The following is a 27,786-nucleotide window of genomic DNA, read 5'->3' as shown; positions in this document are numbered from 1 at the left end:
TTTTTTTTTGCTGTGTTGGGTCTTTGTTGCTGCACACAGGCTCTCTAGTTGCGGCGAGCGAGGGCTACTCTTCGTTGAGGTGCGCAGGCTTCTCATTGCGGTGGCTTCTCTTGTTGCAGAGCACAGGCTCTAGGCTCGTGGGCTTCATAGTTGTGGCTCACGAACTCTAGAGCGCAGGCTCAGTAGTTGCGGAGCACATGTGGGATCTTAGTTGCTCCACGGCATGTGGGATCTTCCTGGACCAGAGCTCGAACCCGTGTCCCCTGCATTGGCAGGCAGATTCTTAACCACTAAGCCACCAGGGAAGTCCCTTTCCTGAGCTTCTTATTAAGCACCTTGTGGGACAATGTTATACATGCTTTAGAAAATGGTGATGACCATTTTGTGAATTTTTCTAAGCAACAAAAGAAAAATACCGTTTACGTTAGTCTTTCAAAAGTTAAGCAAGAGGGCTTCCCTGGTGGCACAGTGGTTGAAAGTCCGCCTGCTGATGCAGGAGACACGGGTTCGTGCCCCGGTCCAGGAGGATCCCACATGCCGCGGGGCGGCTGGGCCTGTGAGCCATGGCCGCTGAGCCTGCGCGTCCGGAGCCTGTGCTCCACAACGGGAGAGGCCACAACAGTGAGAGGCCTGCGTACCGCCAAAAAAAAAAAAAAAAAGTTAAGCAGGAATTTAATTTGTAACTGATCACTAGCTTTTAAGGAGTTGAATTTCATGAACTTTACATTTAATATCTGGTTTACCCAATACTATAAATTGTTAAGTACAATACTATTTTTATATTAGTGTTGGAACTCCACATTAGTATTGGCCGTCAGTATATCTAGTTATTTCTCCTTTTAGTAATAATTTATAATTAACCTACTAAAAGGTAAATATTGCTTGAACACTAAAACCCAGCTTAGAATTAAGCCAGTAAAATTGCTCAATGATTTACCATTTGACCAGTTTTAACATGCCATTTTTATAGCAAGATGTCAGGATGTGTAGGGAGAAATCTTCCTTAATTATTTGGGAAAGGATCTCAGCATAAAAGTGACACAGGAATGTAGAAAGATAAAAATTAATTGTTCATCCAAATATTTTGTGACATTTTCTTGGCAAAAATGTTACAGGAGTTGGGACATAAAAACTGTGTCAGATTTTTTTTCTTCAGTCCTGAGTTTATGCCTCTCCTGATGTTATGGTTGGTTACTTTCTATACTTCCTCCTTCTAAAGTCCTTTGGATCTTTCTGTTAATTTGTTATTAAATTATATTTCCTGTTGCCTAAGAACAATTTAGAACTTTCTGAGGTCACATATAGAAACCCTTGTACAGATTTCACTTGAATCTCTATCTGTCGTTGCTTCTTCAACTGGCAAGAAGATACCAGTGAGAATCTACAGGACAATTTATCATTGAAGCTGAGAGCAGTGATCCTCTGGCTTCTTTTGTTTACCTTCCTTTTTTAAAATAAATAAATAAACTTATTTATTTATTTATGGCTGCGTTGGGTCTTGGTTGCTGCGCGCTGGCTTTCTCTAGTTGCGGTGAGTGGGGGCTACTCTTCCTTGCGGTGAGTGGGGGCTACTCTTCCTTGCGGTGCGCGGGCTTCTCATTGTGGTGGCTTCTCTTGTGGAGCACGGGAGCTAGGCACATGAGCTTCAGTAGTTGTGGCACGCGGGCTCAATAGTTGTTGTGGCTTGCAGGCTCCAGAGCGCGGGCTCAGTAGTTGTGGCTCTTGGGCTTAGTTGCTCCGTGGCACGTGGGATCTTACTGGACCAGCACTCGAACCCGTGTCCCCTGCGTTGGCAGGCAGATTCTTAACCACTGCGCCACCAGGGAAGTCCCTGTTTACCTTCCTGTTCACTCTTCCTGCCTTCCACCTGTTCTTCAAATTATGCAAATAATGTACAATTAACTCTTAACATACAAAGTTGAAACAACTTAGAAAAATAACTAGCAAATGTGAAAATCCCCTTTCCCTTTTCTCCTACCCACAGGCTGTCTTCTTTCAGAGGGCTACCCCTATGAAACGTTCAATTTCCTTTGTGCACAATTACCATTTTCAGAGCTTGATGTGCACACATGCTCTACACACACCTTTCAGGGTAGTTCTTGTGGTTGTTTGTTCGTTTTATTTTTATAGCCCATAAATGGGATGATATGATTCATAGTGTTTTGAAATTTACACTTTTTCCCCTTCATTTTATAGTATTGTTCCATGTCTGGGCACAGCTAATATCATCATCAGTCATTTTAATGGCTCTGTGGGAATCCATGTGGGTCCCCCCCAGCCCCTTACAGTGTTACAGTAAATGTCCTGCAGGTCATCATTATGCACATATTTTATTATGGATTGTTAGGAGTGGAAATTGCTGGGTCAAAGAGTATGAGAAATGTATAAAGTTGCCTTCCATAAAATGTTTTTATTGCCACCAACAGTGGACTGATATTTTATTTTACTGCTAACACTGAAAATTGTCCATCCTTTACATTTTTGTTACTTTGGGAAGAACATCTAATTTATAATTCCTAGATTTTTAAGAGTGGAACACCTGCATACGTTTTCATGTGGCCTTTAGGTTTCTTATGTGAATTGCCTTTTCATATCTTTTGCCCATTTTATTTTGAAACTTCTTGGTTCGTAGGAGTTCTGTACATACTCAGGACTGTAATCCTTATTTATGTGTTGCAAATATTTTCTTCCTGTCACTTAGGTCTTATGTTTGTTTACAGTGGGTGTCTTTCTTTATGTAAAAGCTTTAATTTTTCTGAAATCAAAGTTGTGTAGTCTTTTATGGTTTCTGGGTCTTGCTTAGAAAGGCTTTTCTCCTTCAAAATGTAAAATATATTTATAAATATCTTCTATGTTTTCTTATATTATTAACTTTGTTATTTTTACATTTGGCTGTTTAATCATCTGGAGATAATTTTTATATGTGATGTGAGGTGGAGGGTAGCTTTTTTCATCCCCACATAAAAGACTGCTGACTCCTAAATAGTGCTTATTGAATAGGTTGTCCATATTCCCCACTCTTTTAAAATGCCACTTTTATCCTGAAGTAAGCTCTGAAAAAATACTTTGGTGGGTTGTGGGCATGGTGTCTTGTTCTCACATATATTAAAACTTAGTGTGAAGACACAGTAAAACTATGTTGTATTGACATCAGTACACGGGTTTCTCTTCTTATCCATTTTTCTCTTCTTAATCTAACACTATGTCTTTCGATTTTTCTTGGTTTTACATGTTAATTTTTGCTTATGTAAGAACTGTAGAGTTAATTGATCTTCCAGAAAGTTTCTTTTGGAGTTTTACTTTGAATTGCATTTAACATATAGATTACTGTTCGGGGATCAGGAGATCTTACACAACATCAAGTCTTCGCATACTAGAATGCATGTATCTCCTATTTATATTTTAGTGTAATTGTTGTGTTGTAACTTTAGCAAATTTACTCTTAGCGTTATCCTTACATGTCCCCCTTTCCCATTACAGTATTCCAAATGAATATTGTTATAGTTTTTGTATGTTGGTATCCTTATTGAACGTTGATACTAGGTTTAGTAGATTTTTCAGTTGATTTAAAAATTTTTTCTACGTAGGCCGTTATATTAATCTGTAATCAGTTTAAGTATTCATACCTCTTTTTTTCCCCCATGCCTTATTGCATTGGTTAGTGTTGCTGAAATAGTGCTGATTAACAGGAACAATAGTTTGCTTGCTGCCATTTTTTTCCTTAGACACAGTGCTTTCTAATGGTTCACCAAAAAGCTTGACATTTATAGCAAAGATCTGGTAGGTACCCTTTATTTGCTTGAGAAGTTATCTTTTGCTTCTCATGTTTTTACCCTTTCAGTAAACTTAAGAGTCTTCATATGGCCAGATTTCTTTTATTTTGCATTCTTATGTGTATGTTAGTTTGGCTGGGTAGAGAGTCTAGATTCAGATGGTATTTTCTGTGTATACACATATACATGCATATGTGCACATATACACAAACACAAATTTTTTTAAAAAAGGTAATGCAATATTCTAGCGTAGTAGAATTTTCCTTTGGCTCCTCCTAAGCTAAAATTTTGAGTCTCTATTAAGTTCACACAAGTACTAGCTAATTTATGTAAACTTGAGATAGTGCGTATCCAGATAATCAGCACTAAATTAAGTGAAACAGGATTTGGACTCTTAATGTCTATATTAATTTCCTGTGTAGATTCCTTTCTCTGTCGTGGTGTGGCAATTATTGTGAACTGACGAGTCCTCTTAAGGCAGTGAGAGGCATTACAGAATAGGGTCACGAACTAGCCTGTGGGCCAAATCCATACTGCAGTTTGTTTTGGTACATGAAGTCTTATTGGGACCTAGCCAAGCCCATTCATTTACATACTATCTGTTGCTCTTTTTGTGCTATGACAGCTGAGTTTAGTTGCAACAGAGACCTGTGGCTTGCAAAGCGAAAAATATTTAGTATCTCGCCTGTTGAAGAAAAAGTTTGCTGACCCCTGGTGTAGCATAGTGGAAAGAGAGAGTTTAGACTGGAGGCAAAGTGAAGTGGATTTACATCCTTGCTCTGTCTTTTACTATCACTCTGAGTCATTATTTTTCTTCTGAAAGCTCAGTTTTCTGATACATAAAATAATATTATGAGGTTGTTGAGATTGTTAAATAAAATAATGTGTGTATTGTGTCTAGTCTTGCAGTAAGGATGCAAGTGGTAGCAATTATTTCACAAATCATTAAAAGGCCAGAATTTATGTGGCCACTCACGCAGTCTTGTGTTTCTAGGATGTAATTTTTAGTTCTTGTTTGAAATTTTCTTTTCTAGTAGTAAGGAATTCTTTACCAGGAAAAAGAGAAACAGGTATAAATTTGTTTTTATCTATTGCTGCATAATAAATTACCCCCAAATTTACCATCTTGAACCAACCATTTCCATAGGTCAGGAATTCAGAAGCATCTAGGTGGTTCAGGCTCAGGGTCTCTTAGGAAGTTGTAGTTAAGATATTGGCTAGAGCTGTAGTCATCTGAAGGTTTGGCTGGGGCTGGAGGATCCATTTCCCAGATGGCTTACTCGCATGGCTCTTGGCAGGAGGCCTTAATTTCTTAGTCTCTCCAGAGGGTGTCTTGAGTTCCTCAAGACATGGTAGCTGGCCACGCTAGAGAGCAAGGAGGAAGCCATAACACCTTTAATGTTCTCTTCTCTTGACATAACACCCTGCCACTTCCTTTACATTTTAATTTGTTGAGTGGGTCACCAGGTACAACCTATACTTGAGTGGGAAGGAGAAATCAAAGAATTTGTGGACGTATTTTTAACTGCCATGTTCTGCATTCTGGACACAAATTACTTACATTCTTAATGCAAAATATACTTGCCCCTCTCAAGGCCTCTGTAAGTCTCATCCCATTACAGCATTAGTTCAAAGTCCAGATCGTTATCTTGTGAATGAGGTGCAGATGTTGATGAGGTTTTTTGAATATGGTTCTTTAGTGTAGCTCTTCAAGTAGAGTTCTTGATATGAAATCCTGTGAATTAGAGTTCTTGATAAGAAATCCTGTGAACCAGTATAAAGTGGTGAGAGAGAGGCTAGGCGCCCACTGTAGACACAAAGGGGTGGTGAGGGGGGAACGGGAGGCACATTGGAGTTACTGGTTCATGTCAATTCTCAAGTCCAGTTGGGTCCAGATTAGCAGTTCTTTGATGAGGACTCGAGACCTAGGAATAATTCTTTATGGATCTTGGCTCTGCCCTCTGGGTTCCTGGTTCTACCTTCTGAATCCTTCTTTTTTCTTGAAAGTTAGCGTTTGTCTGCAGCTAAGTAGTTTCTTAATCCGCTTCCAAAATTTGGGGGTGGGGTGTCTGAAGACCTCTTTTCATTTTATGCTATGTTCCTTTCAGTCCAAGTTTCCGTGTTTCTACCGTTATAATTCTCTTTTAAACTTCATGAATCTTGTGTGAATCTCATTGAAATCCACATGCACAAGTATCTTTGTCTACTTTGAGATCTTGCTGAGAGGACAAAACTTCTAAGTTTCTTAGAAGGTCTGCTGTGTGATTGAGAGGATCTGTGGATCACACCCTTAAAATTTTTAAGAGAACCTTTGTTTGACTAGTAACTGAGACACCATTTTTCTGAATTCTGAGTCTTAACAAAAGATTTTAAAGCCAAATTCTCTGCTCTCCCTTCTGACATGTTTTCCTGGCAGTGCCCTGTGTTTGATCTTTGCTCAGCAGTCATTTCTGGAGAGGTTGAGAATTTTCAAAAACCTCAAGTCCCTGCTCCTTCCTTTAGTTTCTTTCTCTTGCATTTTTGCTAGAAGCAGCAAGAAGAATCAGGTACCATATTCAAACCTCTTCTCCCCCCCACCCCCCCCCCATGTTTTGGGGCCTAGAAATCCACCTAACGGGATCATCCGGTTCACTTGATGCATTTTATAAGTGTTGCTAAGCTGTCTGCCTCTATGTGATTATAAGTGTTCCTCACTTCACTTTAGCCCTCACTTGCATCCTCTTCAAAATCTAGATATCTATTAATAGTCTAAGGCTCTTAAGCTTACATTAATTCTCTTTTCCAAGTCTTCTCACCTTTGACCACTCTCTGGTCCCAGAGCCACTCCCCGCATTTTAGGGTTTTATTGCAGCAGCATCGCACTTCCAGGGACCAAAATATGTTGGTTGTCTATCGCTACATAACAAATTGCTTAGCAGATTTAAACAACAAACATTTATTTCCCAGAGGTACTGGGGGCCAGGAATTCAAAAGTCGCTTAGCTGTATGATTGGAAAGACTTATGGTCTCTCAGGAGGTTGAAGTCGAGATGTCAGCCAAGGCACCTGAAGGACTGGAGAATCTGCTTCCAAGATGGCATGACCAGAGGACTGTTCTTGGCCACACGGGTCTTTACATAAGGTGGTTTGGGTTTCTTCACACCATGACAGCTGGCTTCCTCTGAGTGATCCAAGGGAAAGCAAGGAGGAATCCACAGTGCTTTTATGTCCTAATCTTGGATGTCATACACTTTCATTTCTAGTACATTCTATTAGTGAGAAGTGAGTCACTAAGTATAGCCCACATTTAAGGGAAAGGGAAATAGACTCCACTTTTTGAAGGGAAGAATTTGGGGGCATATTTAAAAATCACCACAGTGGTGGTATATTTTAGAATGAATTTTTTCATTTCTCATTATTAACAAGTATTTTCCAACTAAATACTGATTGTACACGTAGCTTTCAGATTTATTGCTTTAAGTCTAAACAGTACAGATTTTCCACTTTATTATGGCATGTTTATCAGTGATTTCCAGTCTTTCTTTGAAACATTCTATAGTTGTACCTCAAGGGATATTGTTAATTTTTAATGTCAAATTTTAAATTTACTGTGTAGTTATTCATTATTCCTTCAACAAATATTTGAGTGTTTCCTCTGTTTTGGTATGCTGCTAGGCCCTGTCAATACAAAGATTATGAGTAAAACAAGGTCTCTTCCACCAAGGAACTGACGGTCTAAAAGAGAAATAGATGTATAAACAAAGTATTATGACAAGCAGAATATGTGAGGCACAGTGGCAGCACTGTTTGACAGGATTAGAGAAGGCATAACTAAGAAGGCCTGGGACCGTGCCATAGAGTTATGAACCAGCTTGTCACATTCCTGGAATTGCAGGTGGTTTACTGTCGCTAGAGGAGCTCGCGTGCTTTTGGGTTTTGCTATGGTTGCCACAGTAGGGTGGGTCTCGCAAGTTTTTTGAGGAGGTTAGTGTTCTTTAGCAAATGTGGCACTATTAAAGGGTACACATAGGCATATGAACATGTGTAACATGAAAGATTTTTAGTGGGAGTTTATATGGGAATATTACATAGTAATTGATCATTTCTAATCTGATTAACACGTTGGTAATTTTATTAACACTTGCTGCTTACAGCAAACATGTCTGACAAAGAGCTAAAGAAGCTACGTAATAAGCAAAGAAGAGCTCAAAAGAAAGCCCAGATAGAGGAAGAGAAAAAAAATGCAGAAAAAGAAAAGCAGCAGAGAAATCAGAAAAAGAAGAAGGACGATGATGATGAGGAAATTGGAGGTCCAAAAGAAGAACTTATTCCCGAGAAGCTGGCCAAGGTACTTAAGAATAGTGTTTGGCACAATTGAGTGAATTTCATGACCACCTATTGTCATTTTATGTGGTCTTATTCAGCCAATTTGATTATAGATTTTAGAGTAAAAAAATCACTTTAATTTTTAGCTTGCTTTCCATTCCTTCCTTCCTTCCTTCCTTCCTTCCTTCCTTCTTTCCTTCCTTCCTTCCTTCCTTCCTTTTCTTCTCTCTCTCTTTTGTTCTGATTGTATCTCACATTTAGAACTTGAAGTAATGGTTCTGACCCAGAGTAATCCAGTATATGGTATATTGGAGAGTTTTGGCTTTTGAGTCATTCTGATCTGGGGCCACATATTAGCTCTTACACTTCGTTGTGTATCTTGGACATTTTGTCTAACCTCTCTGATGGTTTTCTCAAATATAAAATGGGACTCGGAAAAATCCCTACTAGGCAGAAATGTTAGGACTAGAGAAAATATATGTGTAAAGAATGTAGTGTCTGTTGTAAGTGGTAACATTGAACTTTTTATATCTAGCCTAAATTGAGGTTTTTAAAAAGTGAATTCTGTATGTCTCTCTCTCACTCATGTTGTCAGTTTACACTATTTCTTTATTGTATTTACTATTTGTACCTAATATCTTAAAAGTCCTCAAATATTTTCCCCAAGCCAAAATCTTATCTGCCATTTTTAAACTATTAAGCTGAAACCAAGGCATTCGTTGTCCTGTGAATCATTTTCATCAGTAACATACATACGCACTTTTCTTCTGGCCCTGGACACCCTCCTACTCCACGTGCAGATAATTGCATGATTTACTACCTTAAAGCAATAACATAAGCATATTGCCCTAGAGTTCAGTTTAGCCTTACTAGTAACTAAAAATTCAAAGTCATTGATTGCTTTATAACTAAGGAAAATTATAATACCTAATGAATAGAGTTGGAAAATATTTTTAGAATTATATCAGAGCAGATGGACAGTAATATCTCATGGCAATATTACTGTTAAGAACCATAGATAAAGTAGCTTGGATTTCACAAAGCTGTATGTACAAATAATTGTGTGCTTTCTAAGAACAAAGATACTGCCTTTTTATTGTTGTTGGGAGCTTACTGGAAGAATATACAGGGACGTGAAGAGCACCGAAAATTGACCTTTTAGGCCCCATGGAAAACTACAGAGTTACTCGGGGATAATACCAACTTTAGGGGCTTTTCATCTTTATGCCTCAGCATTTTTTCTTGCTACCACTTTTACCACCATCACTGACTGCCTGCCACTGTCATTCTTTCCACTTGCTTTCTCTGTGTCCCACAATTTTATTTAATGACTTTTTTTCTTGTAGCTCTTTATGTCTCGCATTATAGTTCTTAAAGAGGGGATCTGTTTGGATTTAGTAAGTGTCCAATAAGGAGTACCCCACAGAGCAGAATTCTTGTACCAGGTCTCCTTATACACTATTCCATTTTCTTTGTGTTTCACCTATAATGGCTGCTTTGGGGCCAGATGTCAAGTTGTAGTCTAAACATTTGTAGCTAGAGGGTTGTAGTCTCACAACCAAATAATGCCTACATAAAGTGCTTCTGACTGCTTTATTTGAAAGGAGCCTAGTGGAAGGCACCCACCTTCATGGACTGCTCTTCAGTATATGCCGTTCTTACCTGTTAGGCGCATAACACCTTTCTCTTCCAAGGATGACTGCCTCCAAGATGCCCCTGTCGGATAGCATCCACAGTCACCCATATTGCAGTGCGGTGGCAAGGCCAGATTACACCAAGCCCTCATAATCGGGAGGGACGCTGTAGGCTATTTAAAAAACTGCCTGCCAATTCTGGGTCTATAATCTGTAGTTGCCTTTTTTGGGGAGGGGGGTTATATTTCATCATTCTTCCAGGTAGTAAATGATAAATTCAGTTCACCAGTTCAGGATAATTTAAATAAAATAAAAGCATTGTTAAATTGCAGTTATTCCAGTGAAGAAGGAGAGAAGGAAAATAGGAAGAGGTTTAGTTAGTGAGTTTAATATTGAATTAACTGAGTATACATCTGAAAGCTTGGTGGAATCTGTATTGCTTGTTTAGCCAGGGTATCATGAGCAGTAGGTGGTAGTTGGTATTCATGAGTTTTCTCCTGTACTGTGCGTCCTATGCCTCTCCGTGCCTTTGGCCGGCATTCCTCTCAACTGGATTGTTTTTCCTTCTATGCACACACACGTTCCTTACAAGGCTAATAAGTCTTTAGCACTCTGTCTGTATGGTGTTTATTTTTAAACTTCAGTTTTAAGCTAGCATACGGTGTTAGACTTTGTGTCGCTGTGCTGCGAGTATAGGGAGATACACTCCTATACAACATATTTTAACACTCGGATTAGAGTTCAGGCCAGTTTATAAATTTTAAAATTTCACGTTAAAAAAAATGCCCTTGCAAATGTCTTAAATGGCCCATCAACACAGTGCAGTCCCTTTCTGTATCTATTTAACTTAGGTAAATTCAAATCTTGACGGGATGTAACTTTTTTTCGAGACAGAGACAGAAAAGAGTATGCATGATGCTGGCAATTCCATCCAATACTTCTCTCAGTGGACATAGGACCCCACCTGAGTTTGAGGTGGGGGAGGTATGACTGCCGTCTCAGTTCTTGTGCTTCTCAGAGTGTGACTATCTTGCTACAATGATTGGTACTTAAATGTGTGGTTTTCATACATATAAATGCAAACTAGTGATATTATATATTCATACCTATATCTATGTGTCTGTCTCAACAACTTCAGGGATTTTCAAGGGTGGTTTTGACTTTTTTTTTTTTTTTTTTTTTGTGGTACGCGGGCCTCTCACTGTTGTGGGCTCTCCCGTTGCGGAGCACAGGCTCCAGACGCGCAGGCTCAGCGGCCGTAGCTCACGGGCCCAGCCGCTCCGCGGCATGTGGGATCTTCCCGGACCGGGGCACGAACCCGCGTCCCCTGCATCGGCAGGCGGACTCTCACCCACTGCGCCACCAGGGAAGCCCTGACTTTTGTTTTTAATCTTAAAGCACTGATTGTAGAGCGTCATCCCTATTTTATATGCTTTTGTTTATACCACCCGCTACTGCACTGTATATATGTAAATGTAGGAATGCAGTTAGCTTTATTTTGGTTATGCACCTATATTTATTGTTTAGATTTAGCTTGACAAAATCTTCCCTGTGCGAGGCACACAGGAGCATGTGGGGGCAAGAGACCCACATCTCCTTTGAGGGCGTATGTTTTCATTTCTGAGAACTGCAGACAGAATACATTCCTCTCTTTTTCCTTTCCAAATCAGACACTTGGTTTCAGTCAGTGTAATGCTTGTCAAATGCTCGATTCCACTTCCCAATATCCTTTTTTGTTTCTATTTTATAATAATAACAGCTATATCTCCCTGGAGTAAATTATCGGGGTCAATACAGTGACCCTCATTTCCATCTGTACCTCTTGAGGAATGAAAAGCTTGATGTACCTGGGTGGCAGTTTCAGTTTCCAGCTCTCTACCTTTCCCTGGTAACTATTTCTCCCCTGTATACCACACATTCTAACTCAGTAGAGCATAGAGTCATGGGAATAGGAAGCCGAATATTTACAAATGTGAGAAAGGCATACTTATGAGGGCCCTTGTTTTCTCCTCTGTCTCTTGATATCTACAGCTATTAGAGTGATGCTGTCATATATTGATTTCTGGCAGATATCCTTAAGAATAACGGCTAGTGCTTTACATACTAGTACAAGGTAAATCCTATAGACACCGTTTATGGCTTGACTTGGTTTTGTTTGTTTGTTTGTTTTGTTTTGTTTTGAATGCTATTAAATAATTTCCTTGGCCAGAAAATGTATTGGTGAAATCACAATTTACTGTACTGGCAGAAGCATGTTGGACAGATATGGCATATCCGAATTCCATTGAGGGTAAATTGTTATTGCCTCTGTGATGAGAGAAGGTGAATATAGGACCCAGATGTTCAGTGCCCTTCTGATAAATACAGTGTTGTTACCTACCTCCACCCCAGTCTACAGAGAATAGTCTTGTCTCCGTACTCAGTCTGGGAGTAGAGTAGCACAATTATCTAGTAAGCATTATACTTGCCCGGTAATATCACAGATATGTAATTAGTACATTTATATAATTAATGAAGGGTGGTAGAGACAGAGTTCTAGAAATATAAATCTTTTCCAATGACATCTCACCAATAGTATGGCATTTGAATAAATGTAGATTTCTATAGAATTTATAGTGGAACAAAGCAACACAGAGTGGATACTGTACTATTTTTTGATAGCTTGATTATACTCAGCATTCACTCATTCTTCAATGTTCTCTACAGTTTTTAAGCCCTTTTCATCCTATTTCACTTCCCTTCTCTGTCTTTTTTTTTTCCCTTGGCTATCTTACCTGTTTCTCATACTGTCTTTCTTTTCCTGGTTTTGGTTCTATTTAATCTTCTTCTTTACTTGTTGGATAGTTTCTATCCAGAGATAATGTATAATCTCAACAGTTAAAAACCAGTGAGGGGTTCAAAATCCTCTTCCTTTAGATTATGGGTGGGTGAAATATGACACTGTATTTCTGGGTGACTGGTAAGTGATTTTTAGCAAAAAAGTGTTTTTGATAGAAAGAGTAAATTCACATCCCCCCAAAATCTTGCTTCCATTTGTATAATATCTTTTATTTTTGTTAGGTTGAAACTCCATTGGAAGAAGCTATTAAATTTTTAACTCCGTTGAAGAACTTGGTGAAGAACAAGATAGAAACTCATCTTTTTGCCTTTGAGATTTACTTTAGGAAAGGTAGGCAATTAGGGTACAGTGGCCCTGATAAGATCGATCACGGAATTTCTTAGCTACAGTCACCCAGTTCTGATAGCCTCACCACTGTAGGGTGTTTTGGCAAATGCCAGTGTGACTTCCTCACAGAAATGCCTCCTGTTTACAACATGCTGTGGAGAAGTTTGATGATGTGATTATATCTTCTAGGACATTAGCATCAAAAATAGATGTACAATATATAACCAGGATTAAGGTGAAATATAGGCATTATCGTGTTCATATGTGGATAAAATTTAGTAAATACATAATACACATAGATCTTAGAATAGTGTCTGATACACAGTAAGCATTAAATAAATGTCAGCTATTAGCCATTGTTATAAATAGAAGATGTGATGTTTGAGGTGTATCTTGAAGAATGTACCATACTTCTAAAAGAAAAGATGCACAGAAGGGAAGAGTATCCATGAAGAAAACACAAGTGTGTGTAAGTAATGTTGAGGTTATCTGTATTGCCTGAGCTACATAAAGGATAAATGGAGGGTCTTGGTTACCAGATTTAGAATTCTTATAGGCTATACGTAGTAGATACTAAGAAGATTTTACAGTATTGAATTAATGTAATCCAAGTGGTTCATTGAAAAAAAGTTTATCACTGAGGTGACACATATTGAAGGAAAGAGAAACTGGTTAGTAACATCTGATAAAAAGTTACTGCTCCAAACAGTGTAACTGTCCTGCTAAACAAGATAGAATAAAATGGTACCTCTATAGAGTACCCATGCTGGGACTTCCCTGGTGGTCTAGTGGGTAAGGCTCCATGCTCCCAGTGCAGGGGGCCTGGGTTCCATCCCTGGTCAGGGAACTAGATCCCACATGCATGCCACAACTAAGAAGTCCGCATGCTGCAATGAAGGTCCGGTGTGCTGTAACTAAGACCCAGTGCAGCCAAAATAAATAAATATTTTAAAATAAATAAAATAAATTTAAAAAATCATGTTTATCAAATGCCAGGAAGAGGTTGCTATATAGAGAAGCCAGGGATTGACAGGGGAGGAACAGTCAGGTAGAAGGGAAACCATTTCATGTGTCACAAAACACAAGAAAGGCATAAACAATATTAGTTTCAAGCGTAAACAATGAAGTTTTCTAAGTAATGGGAAAAATTAGTTTATTTGACTACAAAAAAGAGGTTAGGGAATGAAATGGCTTCAAAATTTTCTTGTTTATATGGCATTAGTTCAAGTAATGTTGAATGCTATCTAAATTTTTTATACTTAATAAAACCTTTTTTTCTTAAAGAATGTTGTGTGGAAAATATTAGCTAATGTTGCTAATCTGAGGAAATCATTTGCTTTAGTCATATGTTGCAGTTCAGATGTGATTGACTCTAAATGAGTTTTTCTATTTGTAAGAAATTAGTCCTCCAAAGGAGGACATCTCTTTTTATCAAATGATCAAAATATATCTTTTTCTTTTTATAGAAAAGTTTCTTTTGATGCTACAATCAGTAAAGAGGGCATTTGCTATTGATTCTAGTCATCCCTGGCTTCATGAATGTATGATTCGACTCTTTAGTACTGGTATGTTTTTGTTTTCCATTACTTAAGTATTTGACTGCAGTAGTTGATAGTGACTGTATAAGTGATTTGTACAAGTTTATCATAAACTCAATCATTTTAAGGCTGCTGTGTATTAAATTAGCTGAGGGGGAAAAAAAGTGTTCTTTGTGGTAAAGGTCTTTATTTTCAGGCTAGAAATGTTACCTGATTTTGACATAGAATCATTCAGTCCAAATATTTGAGAATCACCTTTATTTCTGTTTCTAAAGTTAATAAGTTGAATTTTTGAATCATATTTCATTATGTAAAACTTCTTAGTAAATTGTTCTAAAATTAAAGTAGCTCTTTGAAATTGATCAGTTATCTCATTTATCTCTGTCTTTAGCACAGTTATTTGAGTCATAAAATCTTTGTCACTAAATACAGGTTAAAAAGAACTTTAAAACAGTTGTTGCACTTTTCAAATGTTTAGACAGTAAGATCCGTACGTTATAGTTTTAATGCTAAGTAAAGCTACAGAATTTTAGAGGACGAAAGGTGGAATTTTATGCTAATTATCTCTCCTTTTATAGTTGAGAAACCTGGGACCCTAAAAGACTAAATTACTTATTCAAGATAACATCAATAATTAGTAATGAAGCAGGGATGAGAGCCCAAGTCTTCATATTGTTCTTTCTACTACAAGAGCTTTAAGTTTAGAATAAAGTACTCCTGTAGTCAAGTAGTGTTGTTTTTGTTTTTCTTTTTAAGTGACTGGATAAGGAGAAATTGAATCTTTAATATAACAGTCTGCAGAATTTGGAAATACTATTAAATTAGCTATCTCATTACTGAGTACTTAGCCCCATGTGAACCCATACATCATATAAAAATAATGAGATTAAACCAAGCATCCCAGTCATTCTTTTGAAAAATGCTAAATTGTCCCAATTAAGAACATTGTTTTGACTTCTAAGAAAAAGTAAAGCCTTGTTTAAATCATATTTATGCTTGTCAAAAAAATGATTCCTGTTATAGAAACTGAATCATAGAAAAATTTTCCCCAATTTTTAAAAATTCTGAAGTAATAAATAATGTAACCACATTATAGAAAATAGAAGAAATAATTGCTGTATTTAGAGAAAATAAGGGAGTTTCCTTTTAGTCTCTTTTTTTTGTATTAAAAATAACTTTTAAGGCTAGAAACAAGTCTTAATTCATTCTCAGTTAAAATGGAGTGCGTTTAAACTATTTTCAATATATACATACTTTGTTTTTATATAGTCAGTTCTTTCCTGAAAGGTAATAAAATAATACATGTAAATTTTATGGAGTTAGAGACTTTCCTTTGAAATACAAATTAAAAGTGGCATATTTAGATGTATTTGCTTGTAATGAGTGTGTGGATTGATGAACATAATGACCATTTTCTTGCAACAGTTGTTTCAGAAAATTAAAATGCTTATGGACTTCAGAGGAAGAAGGCAGAATGGTCCTGGCATTCAAAGTTAGAATGACTGAGCGGAGTTGATGTTAGCTGTGCCCATTGCTCCAGGCGTTCAGCCGACATCACTGTCAGGAAGAGATTTACAAAGTCATCCTTATTTTCACTAGATTTAGGCATCTTCGTTACTATAACCCACAGAGTTCCTTTAACTACTATATTTGGTTCTTGAGAAAAAGATTTGATTTTTTTTTTTTTTTTTTTTTGCGGTACGCGGGCCTCTCACTGTTGTGGCCTCTCCCGCTGCGGAGCACAGGCTCCGGACGCGCAGGCCCAGTGGCCATGGCTCACGGGCCCAGCCGCTCCGCGGCATGTGGTATCTTCCCGGACCGGGGCACGAACCCGTGTCCCCTGCATCGGCAGGCGGACTCTCAACCACTGCGCCACCAGGGAAGCCCAAAGATTTGATTTTGAAGTAACTTTTCAGGAACACATTTGTCATGTTAAGTTATATTGTAGTAACTTCTTTACAAAGAAATCCTCGTAAGTAACACCTTTCCAGAAAGTATGGAGGTAAAAACAGTGCCTCCACACTTGTTTTATCAGTTGTAGAGACTTCTCTAAGTGAATGTTCATTTTAGCATGGTTACGGGCACCTTCCAAATCTCCAGAACGTTGTTGTACTACCAACGTAAATAACACCTGCTACACGGAGTCACTTACTATATAGGGTATTCCTTCCCCCGTTTTTAATTAGGAGGATGATATTACCACTTTGAAGTTTTTCACTTTTTTTTTTAAGTTGTAGAATTTAAATCAATTTTAATTATATTTCTGGTCAGTTCTAAGTAAAAGATAGGAGCTTAGGTATTCAGTTGTTTTAATATTGCCTTATATGTTTAAATTCCCTTAAATGCTTTTAAAATTAGTATTATTTGATCACTTTGATCTACCGTGAATCTTACATCATTTTCCTCTCTCATTTGTACAAACTCATTTCTTCCTTTTCCCTGCAGATTATTTTTCTTCCATACTTATGTATTCCCCCCACCCAAAAAAAACCCCACCTTGCTTAATTAATGCTCTCATTTATTTATTTTGTCATTTTGAGTAGTGAGTCACTTGTGCTATAACCTAGTAGTGAGTAGTCATTATCTCACACAAAATATGAACATACTCTATGCAATTAGCAAAAAATGCTGGCTAGCCTGGGAACCCAGGGAAACTCCTTTTGCTAAGAATCAACCCCTTCCTCAGTGTGACTTTTAACTACTGGTGATTACTAGGTTTATTTAATCTGCTGATAAGCTAATAGCATGAACCAAACATGATTTTAATTTTAGGATATCTGAGGACTCAAATCATACGCCTCTTAGCAAAGGTTTTATTCCCCTACCCGCAGTTATTACTTTTTCTTGATTCAGTCACAGGACTTATTATTGTATCATGGAAGATAATTAGGTAGTCTGAGATTTTTTACTTTCTTGAGACCTCAGTATTTTTTGGTTAGTTTTTATCAATTTCGAAGGATTTTTAGATTGACTCCCCGCCCTTCATTAGTCTTCAGCCATAAAAGCTTATGTAATAAATCTTCGGCATTTGAGGCTGCCCCTTTTCTTAAAGGTACAGGTGGAACTTCCTTATATAGAATTCCATAGGACATTCTAAATTTTACTACAGGGACTTCTGGTGGCCCAGTGGTTAAGACGCTGAGCTCCCAGTGCAGGGGGCCCGGGTTCGGTCCCTGGTCAGGGAACTAGATCCTGCATGCTGCGACTAAAAGATCCCACACGCGGCAACAAAAAGATTCCGCATGCTGCAACCTAAGACCCAGCGCAGCCAGCTAGCTAGCTAGCTAGCTAAATAAATAAATAAATAAATAAATTCATTCCTCACCTCATTGGTGTATAATGTTAAAAAAAAATTTTTTTTGCTACAGTAGAATTGATTGATTGGTTGGTTGGTTGATTGATTGTAATTAATATCTTTCTGGAAATTACAGTTCCAATCTACATGATTTAGGGGAGAAAATTGAGTTGGCCAGAAACAATTTGTGAACTAGTAAGGAAATGTTTTTGGAAACATTCCTTTTGTCTGTTAAACAAAGAATTGCTTTATTAATACAAACTATTAATACCCCCCAAAAAGGAAACAGCTATTAGTCGATGTTGGGAGTTATTAAATATTTCCTCTTTGATACATCCCAAGAGATACATATTTATGTATTTTTTTAAATTGTATGAGTTGTTTTTTGTTTTTTAAAGCAGTTTTGATTTTTCTGGGGAGATGTTTAATCTGAAGAAAACAGGTTAATGAAAGTAATGAAAAACATGAAAAGTGTAGTTTCCAACTATACTGTAAACTATACAATTACTTTCCTATCTGCATATAAAGTATCCTGAAAGCATTTCAAGCAAACCAATAAGGCCCATGGAAATAACATATTTTATAGATGACCCCTGTTTGTTGACATAATGTTCACTGTAATTGGCTATAACCTATTTTAACAATTTTTCTGCTGGTTCTCTCTGTACTCCTGTGCCAGTTCCTCTCCGAAAGACGGATATTGATAAATTGCCAAATCCAAGTTGCAAATACAGCCATAATGGAGGTTAAGCTAAATTATTTAATTAGTAGCTCATTTATTTGAACTACGCAGTTCTGTACAATGATAGAAGAAATGCTGTTCAACCAACAACAGGCATATATCAATCCATCATTCAGCTACTAATTATGTGTAGAATATTTCACTTGGATGTTTGCTATTCAAGAGTTCGGTGTTCTTTAAACTTAGGGTAATGATCCATTAGTGAGACCATGAAAGAAGTTTAATGGGTCATTTTCAGCATTTGAAAACCTAAAATAGAAATAGAGTGGAAGATCCAAGCATGTGTTGCACAAATTAAAGGTCAGTGTTCTGTGAAACTTTCATTTCCCATAATAAGGTATGTATATAGGATACATGTTCATCAGAGTACAGATACTTAGTTGTAGTCAGAGTTTGAAAGCCACCAACAGTAGTTCCTAATCGTAAGGGAAAATCTATTTATCTTTTCTTCAATCTATGACAAAAATAGTACCTTGGAATGGAATACCTATTACATCATTAGCTATTTTGTTCGTAGCTTTTCCTTACTGTGATCCTTCTAGGTTAGATATCACCTCATTTCACAGATCAAGAAAGAGGTTCAGAGAGGTTATGATTTGTCCAAGCCTAGATTCATACCCAGGTCTGTCTGGCTCAAAGCTCCAGACTGTCTCTCTATACCAAAATAATAATGAAACAAAACTAAACTAGGATTCAACCCAGGGAGGTTGGGGGCCAGTTTTTCCATCTCTGAATGCCAAAGCCTGGGAATATGATGAATACGGTGTATTCATTACAGGAAAATACTTTGGTGGTCCTTCGGAATTTATTACACAGTGATAGCTCAATTCACGTAATCACTGAAAATAAAGGTCAATGACCACTTCTTTTAATTGGTAAATTTGTAATGGCTTACCTGGGTATAGAAGAAGATGGAGAGGGTGAGGAAGATTCTGTTGTCTTCTGCACTGTGTGTTTGCTGTGACACCACCTGCCAGGTAGGTGCCATTGAGCCCCTATTTTATAAACTCCCTTTAAAGCTGAGGGGGCAGCTGCTAGGGGCTTAGAAGGCTGTGGTGCTTCGTCTTTCAGCATCTATATTGTTTTCAGTACAGCATTCTTCTCTGGAAACGAATCATCTGTCAATGAAATGTCTTTGGTAGCCTTTAGAAAATCATTAGACTATTCTGCTGATACACATTCTTTAAATTTATATAGGTTTAGCTCTTTAAATGTTGACTTATCAGTAGGTTTATCTAGTCTTTGTACTTAATTGCTTTGTTTCATTGGCCTCATCAGGTAGATAATTTTTTAATTCCTACAAACTTTATCAGTATCTGCTAATAGAGTTTGTTTTAAATTTGTTCAGCAGTGTGTGAAAGTAAAGATTTACCTGATACAGTTAGAACAGTATTAAAACAAGAAATGAATCGTCTTTTTGGAGCAACGAATCCAAAGAATTTTAACGAAACTTTTCTGAAAAGGAATTCTGATTCATTGCCACACAGATTATCAGGTAATCACTTTATTTTGTCCTTATCTTAGACTCTAAAACAACTTCAGTTTTTATTATGATGGATCAAGGACAAGGTTACACATTTTTTTGCAGGGAAGAGGCAAATGCGTACATGTCACATTTTATTCCCATGAAAACAGGCAGCTTAAATATGCCTCATAAATTTTTAAATTTCTTAGATAAAATTTTTACTATGAATCAAGGCCAGTAGTTTCTCCTGGTTCTGCATCGGCATTACAGAGAAGCAAGTATAAACTGAATTTAGCTATCCGTTCCATACAGCGAGGGAGGATCTTTCTGGTTATTTTCTTTCCGTCATCAACATGCCCTTAAAATTCACTTGGATACAACCCATCGCCTTTCATTTCTGATGCTTTATAAGATATCAGACTTGACAGTGCTACGCTCCTGCAACCATCTCACGGGCAAGGGTCGTTGGGCAAGGGTCTGTGCTAATGAGCCAAAGTCTGGCCTTGATGGGACTGATGGGTAGTGCTTTAGTGGTGTGCTTTTAAATACCTGGCTAAGAAGCCCGGCAGCTTTGTATATGCCTTTGTGGAATTCTGAATTCAGTTTTTTTGGCTCGTGCCATCAAGGTCGGGTATCTCCCACGCCCCTACCCCTCAAACACACACACACACGCGCACACACGCACGCACGCGCACACGCACGCACGCGCACACACAACCCCAAATTATGCTCATTTTAGAAAGAAGAAAACTATCCATGGTCCCACCACACAAAGACAACTATTATTAGAATATTTGTATTTCTTCATAGTCTCTCTTACCTTAATCTTTCTCCTAGTTTGGGCACTTAGACTGTTTCTGGTCTACTGTCTCAGGAATTTTTTTTTAATAACAATATTTCAAATGGTTATTTCCATTTTTCTAATAAAGTGCCACACTCTGTGTGCACATGTACCTTGCTTTTTTTTTTTTTTTTTTTTTTTGGCCACACTGCACGGCATGTGGGATCTTAGTTCCCCAACCAGGGATTGAACCCGCGCCCGCTGCAGTGGAAGTGCAGAATCTTAACTCCAGGACCCCTACCTTGCATTTTATAGTTGAACGGATAGAAGATAAAATGCTGGTTTTATCTTGAAATAAAACAAGTTTCCTTTTTCCTTCTCATTTAGCTGCCAAAATGGTATATTATTTAGATCCATCTAGTCAGAAGCGAGCTATAGAGTTGGCAACAACACTTGATGAATCCCTCACTAACAGAAACCTCCAGGTAAAGACTTTTTCATAATCTCTCTGTAAGAGTACCAGACGACTTTTTGTTTCTCCTTTCACCAAGAGAATAATTTTCACCAAATAGTTTTTTTGTTATTTATGCATACTGTTCTCCAAACTATTATGAATCCATCTCAGAAACTGAGCTTCTCTTAAATTTATTTAAAATTGTATATCTGTGCACACACATACAGCAGGCTACTTGGCATACAGTAACTAGTTTCACATCTAGTTGAATAATAAGAATAATCATTTTGAATAATATTTTTAAGAAATTTGTTTTGGTTAAGTTTTACACACTAATTTAGTTAATTAATTTTGGATCTCAGTTCGTATCTATACATTTCTGAGCAAGCAGTGGTTTTAGTGACGATTCTGATGTATTTAAGATGTATTTACCAGGAATTAAATTAAAATGCTCATTTTACAGCTTGCAGTATACGTGTAATTGAGTAGAGTAAAAGATAATATGGGTGTGTTGCAAAATACAGATTCTACTTTGGGCCGAAAACAAAGAACAGCTACTTTGTGATAATTGGCCAGATAAAAAAGCACTTGCTGAAAGACAGTTTAATATATTCCTTTAATAGCAAATGAAGTAAATATGTTTAAGAAAGAAAGTTTTTACTTCTCACATGCCAATTAACGTGTCATTTAGATTAGAACCTTTCTAGGCTGTCAGAGTTTGTGGGGTACTATATATATCCAGAAACTGTAGTATTTTCCAAGTGAAAAAGTAAAGGAAGAAAACATGAGAAATGCAGGTCAACATGAATCATTTAAAAATATAAGCAGACCTACGTAAGGGTTTGGTTGAAAGAATTATCAGTTTTCATGAACAAATTTTTCTTGCATACATACCCTTTGTGTTTCTGAGACTCTCTTCCCTGCTTCGTCATTGGACATACCTTACGGTTCTCTTTAATTTGAATACAGGGTTGAAAAACAATGTTTGATTTTGCCAGCTGGCTCTAAGCCTCTGAAAAGTTTAAAGTAATTGATAGTGGCATGTACATGTCAACATTTATACACAGAGCCAGGTAGGCTGAGGCAAGGTTGCCAGCGCTTACTTGCTGAGAGTGAGTGTCTTTAGATGTAGCACCCCACTCACCTTGCTTGTCCCGCCTTAGTCCTGGCCCTGTTTAAACAGCCATCCTTTCGTATAAACCCTGCAGTTCTGAAGAAACTAATTCTAATGGAAGGCAGAGCGGGAGTAAATGCTTTTGTGTATCTTAAATATGTACATTCGCCTCTTATTTTGGAAATCTTTTGATAATGAAATGTCTCATAAGTTCACAGTAAAATCTCTCTTTTTTTTTTTTTGACGAGTTATAACATGACCTTTTTTCTTTCTTTAGACATGTATGGAGGTATTAGAAGCCTTGTGTGCTGGTAGCCTAGGAGACTGTAAAGAAGCTGCTGAAGTTTACAGAGCAAATTGTCATAAGCTTTTCCCTTACGCTTTGGCTTTCATGCCTCCTGGATATGAAGAGGATATGAAGATCACAGTTAATGGAGATAGTTCTGCAGAAACTGAAGAACTGGCCAATGAAATTTGAACATCATTAAACAAGCAAATGGAATGACTTTGGACCATATCTAGTGTATAATATTTTTGTCACGCACCTGCTGCATTGCTCTAACTTACACACAATGAGAAGAGTAAATGTTCTTGCCTTCAAATAGTGTTTTACGTTTTTTATCCTGCTGAAAAGTATATATAAAATATCTAACATATTACAGGATATAGGTTCAGTTTCTTAAAAAATTAAAAGCTGCTAAAATTGAGGGGTTAAAAAAAAGATACCTTATCCTATTCCTACCTACCCACCCATGTTTTTAAACTAATTTATATAAAATCTGGAGGCTGTTACAGCTAACAAAGCAGGTGTGTGGCAGAAATATTACTTTAAATCTGTCTTGTGAGATTTTACTATATCTCAGACAGCAGAAATGCTGTTGTAGCACTGGATTCTTTCACTGAGCACAAAGAGGTGTTGGGGCTTTAGCATCTGACTGATTTTGTTACAAGGTTGATTCTGACCATAGGAAGTATGCAGTGTGAATCGCCATTTACAGAGAAGCCTGCAACAGATGCTTGATGTTGTAGAAGCTGGGACAGAGAGTTACCAAGCAGGATTATAAGAAACCTAGAGGGTGTTCAGTACACTTGTTGTGTTTCCAAAATTCACTGTACATGATCAGTTTGGTGTTCTTGTACCACAGTTTTTAACTGGAGGAACCAGTTGGAACAATCTCAATTCTAACTAAAACTTGAAGAACTAAAATAACAATGCAAACCTTTCAGCATTGTTTTGGCCAAACTTGTTAAAACTGTAATGCAAGAACCAAATGCACTGTGATGTGGCACCAACTAATTAGCAAGCATGAACTTTTTCACCCAAGAGTGAAAAAAGAAAACCTACCATGGCTCGGAGTTAAAGAGCAGAACTCCTGACTACCATTCTATGACCGATCAAGAGACTACCAGTTAAAAACCTCAGCAGGCCTTGTTCACGATATGCAGAAAAAAAAGTGCTGCAGTTTAGATACCTCTGGAATTTTTCCACAGTGTCACAGGTTTGTAATACTTGAAGCCCTACATTTCTAAGAATATATTTCTTGCTCAGTTGTTTCAGGCAAGCCCAAGACTTTGTAATTTTTAAAGGGCCCAAGATTTTTTTTTTCAATAACAGACCAGCTTCTTTTTCCTGCAGTTACAGATGTAATTTCCTTTTTGTTGTCAAACATAAGGTACCAAATATGATGCAATAAATTGTTTTGAAAAACAGTTGTGTGAATATTTCAACTAATATGTGTTGGGCTTCTGTGAAAATACACAGGTGGAAACAGAGGTGCAAGCCTGAGGCAGTGTAATGTGCTGTAAGGCTAGTGCAGAGGGGAGCTTTTTAGATCAGGCTTAGTGTTGGTGTCAAAAAATTACATAATGCAAGTGTAGTGGTGTTCCTGCATTAAGATATCATTGAGGGCCAGGATGGCAGCAGGTACTATGAATGTAATGAGTAATTTGAAAGGAAAACTGAGAACTGCTATTTTGATTGAGAAAATGAGCCTTAAAATGTTAACCCTACACACTGAGAACTACGGCCAGAGGCTTAACACGCTCGTTGCATCTGCAGGATCTCAGCAAATAAGGAGATTAAGTAAAATGAATCGATTGTATATATAACTGACCTTTTGTGGTACTTTTTAGTTTATAGAAAGTATATTCTAAAGGGAATTTTCAGGAGACCTGATCCTTTTACTGATTGAACAGGTGTGCTAAACTCAGCGTTTCATAGTACGTGACCTGCATTCCACATCCCGGCCTAACGATTTAGTGATGTAAAGACAAGTACAGACTGAACTCCAGTGCTTTGTTATGCTTTATTAACTGGCCCTGTCTCAGGAACATCTTAACAGATGGCAAAACAAAACAAAACCTTTTCCAGCTTCTCCTGTGAGTGGCAACTGAAGTTCTTGGTGGTGGTGGAGGGAGAACACTGGTGTTCCCTCTACCACCAGCGAGGTCATGGGAGGAGGCACCAGCCACGTGATAGGGGATGTATGTGTGACTTATGTTTAAACGCTACTGTATATGGAAATGAAATTCATATATTTGTCCTGACAATGTTCAAATGATGTAGATTGTCTTAGAATGAATATTCATAAGTACTAAGAACTCCTGATGCAGATGCCACCCACGAGGAGCTAAATTCCTAACCTGTATATTGTATTCCAACCCAATTTTACTGGAACTATTAAATAAATATTTTATTTTCTTTCAGGTTTACTTGATAGTGGATACATTGTCTGGTGTCAGAGGACATTGACAAGGGTTCATTTTATGTCCAGACATCACCCCTAAAACATTGTACTGTACTATCTTGCTCTGGGTAGTATCAACTGGATCATCTCACATTTGCCTCATTCACTCTATTCCAAATGATACTGTGGGGAAAACAGGGTTAGAAAAAAAAAAAGTGGGAAGAAAATGCAGTGATGTTGTAATCTAAACAAGTGCCTTATGTCTATTGCTAAGAACTGGTGTTATCAACCCTTTTGAGAAGAAAGGGTCCCTTGACCTGTATTAACATAGGAGAAGTAAAGTTCTTTTTGTTTTTCTTTATATTTACTACTCTTGTCATTTCTCATTTAAAAACTAAAATCTGACTAGGTTAGTTTTTCTCAGCTTTAATTAGATAGTTGAGTCATAACATTTTCAACATTTTTCTGTATCTATTTATTATGCACAAGAATAAAGTGATCTAATAGCATGACTAAAAGTAGTCCCGACATTAGTGAATAGCTTTTCTGTGGGTTTCATCAAGCCCTTTTTTTTCACAGTGTTGTTTGTACTCCGTGGTATATTGCTGTTAGGGGTGTGGAACAAAAGCTGTGATTGTAAGAAGAGGCCAGAAAAGTGTGGTCTGGATTCAGGTAGGTTGTGATAAATTCAGGGAAGTCTGTCTTCTACACCATTTCTAGGAATATTTCAGTTGCCACATGTAGCATCTGTTTGGGAAAAGTTTAAAAGTGAAGTGTTGGATTTTCTTACCAGATACGTCTATACTTGTCTTAGTAACTACCAGCCTTAAATTTTGACGTTACTCTTAACTAAGAGGATTCAAAGGAAGACGGATCCTTCAGATGGAAAGTGGTCTTCCTCTTCTAGCTCGTGCTCCGCCTCTTGCGGTTACAGGCAAGGTTTCCTGGTACCATTCTGCTGTCATCTGAACTTTGCTGGGTCCACTGCCAAACCTACATTAAAAACAGTCCCATGAAGTGGCGGGGCTGAAACCTTAAGTTTTGTTCCAATTTTGATGGTTGGAAACCTCACAACTTGTGGCAGTAAAGCATTTTTGGAAAAGGTTATTACTCTCTGTCGAGCTGCGCTTGCGGCTTTCAGTGTGCATCCTGTGAGGCGGATGTTGGTAGCGTGCAGGACGCTCTGCAGAAGAGTGCTGTCACTCCGATAACCAGAGGATTACCTGTTGCGTACTCTAGGTTACCCACGCGTACTCTAGGTTACCCACGCGGCCTGTTTGGCACGGCTGCCTCCATCAGGACACGCCCCTCTTAGGGTGACGTAAAAATGGGCAGAAGGGAAGGGAGGCTGTGTGTTGTAGGAGGGAGGGTCTAAGCGTTCCAGCCTCTTGGTCTATCCAGTTGGCCTCTGAAGCGATGCCATCCTGGGATTATAGCCAGAAGAAAGAAAAATTGGTACTATTTAAATTAGAATTTACTGAACTGTCAACTCTAGATAAACTTGGAATTTTAATCCTCAGTGCTCCTTGTAGGGTTCTGTGCGCCAAAGGCAGAATACGGATTTTGTTTCAAGGCTCCTTGTAGCAAAAGTAAAGTTGACACTTGGCAATCTAACAAGACTGTAATTTAGTTCTTACATTTTTATATGCATTTTTTTTTGGTGTCTATTTTGAGGGTCTGTATTATTTCATGCAAGTGGTACCGTTCTTCCTAACTGAAAAAAAAATTGATGGTGATGAAAACATGATGGGAAATTTCCTATCTGTGATATAAAGATGTCTACTGTCGCTAAATCTTCATCTGGGCCTCAATAAGTATAAATTTTAGAAACAACATAGGAGGGAAGAGATTTTTGGAATATATTCTGGATCCCATGGCTTGCTTTCAGCTAATAATTAAATTTGCCTTCTCTATTTAGTTGCCTGTGCATTGTCTAACAACCAGAAAGCCTGTCTCCATACCATTCTATGGCTATCTTTCCAACCTACCATAGCTTCCTAGTACTGAGCTTTGATAAACCTGCCACTTGTTTGCTTTGATCCGCAAGTTTATCAAATCCATTGTCTAGTGCCTGATGCCTTACCACCACTGGTCTAGATACTGGATTTTCTAAAGTGTTCTAAAACTCTGGTGTTTCTTAATTAATAGTGAATAACTAAGCTAACCACTTATCTGTCGAACTATTTGACTTCGAGTAGTCTTACTGTTGGCTGATACATTCCATATCTCATAGCATTGTTCATTGACCTGCTAGGATGCTTTAATTTTAGAGAAATATCTAATTGCAATGTGAAGTTAAATGATTAATGCTTCGGTTCAGACTCATGAAAATCCATTTCTAATGTGATGTATGAAATCTTAAAGGATTTACACTGGGTAATTTTAGTATAAAGGTACAGTGATTAGGACAGTACATAGTAGATATTCAAATCCTTGTTAAATTTGCTGTGAATATTAATATTGCCCTATAGATTGTAGAAAATAGCAATAAAGTACTATTAACTTTCAGGTCACCTGCAAAGGCTCATAGATTTTTTATCTATTGGTGTAGAGTATTCCCATTTATCTTCCCCTTGTCCCTCTCTGTTGGTCTTCAGGAATTTCCTCAAAATACCACAGATCCGTTATTTATGTTGAATGAATGTCTCGCATCTAATTTTTGGTTTTTTCCTATAGTTTGTCAGAGGAACAGTTGTGACTGGCCTTGTAGGAAGCAGGTGACCGGAGCGCCATCCTCTGCTTTCGCAGCTGCCTGTTCATTGTGGCCTGAGTGGCCAGTGAATCTACTCATCCTTCATGTCTTTAGCAACCAGCCACCCAGGTAACAGTCATG

At 37.8% G+C, this 27,786-nt stretch overlaps 1 protein-coding gene across 3 annotated transcripts in view; it reads left to right on the top strand.

The window, feature by feature from the left end:
• Positions 1-24,978, top strand: part of NAA15 (N-alpha-acetyltransferase 15, NatA auxiliary subunit) — a 75,139-nt gene extending 50,161 nt beyond the window's left edge. For 2 of the 3 annotated variants that reach the window (XM_019927963.3, XM_033856672.2), the window contains 6 exons: positions 7,906-8,099; positions 12,772-12,880; positions 14,344-14,442; positions 19,801-19,947; positions 21,086-21,183; positions 22,544-24,978. In XM_019927963.3, the coding sequence (XP_019783522.1) occupies positions 7,906-8,099; positions 12,772-12,880; positions 14,344-14,442; positions 19,801-19,947; positions 21,086-21,183; positions 22,544-22,744 (848 nt within the window). In that variant the 3' untranslated portion in view covers positions 22,745-24,978. The remainder of the gene's footprint in view (positions 1-7,905; positions 8,100-12,771; positions 12,881-14,343; positions 14,443-19,800; positions 19,948-21,085; positions 21,184-22,543) is intronic. The other variant, XM_019927964.3, reaches the window with a different exon arrangement.
• The last annotated feature ends 2,808 nt before the right edge of the window (positions 24,979-27,786 follow it).

The sequence above is a fragment of the Tursiops truncatus genome, chromosome 5 (assembly GCF_011762595.2).
Source record: "Tursiops truncatus isolate mTurTru1 chromosome 5, mTurTru1.mat.Y, whole genome shotgun sequence".
Lineage (NCBI taxonomy): Eukaryota > Metazoa > Chordata > Mammalia > Artiodactyla > Delphinidae > Tursiops > Tursiops truncatus.
Note: the sequence above shows the minus strand (reverse complement) of the source record. Positions and strands in the feature narration are given on the sequence as shown.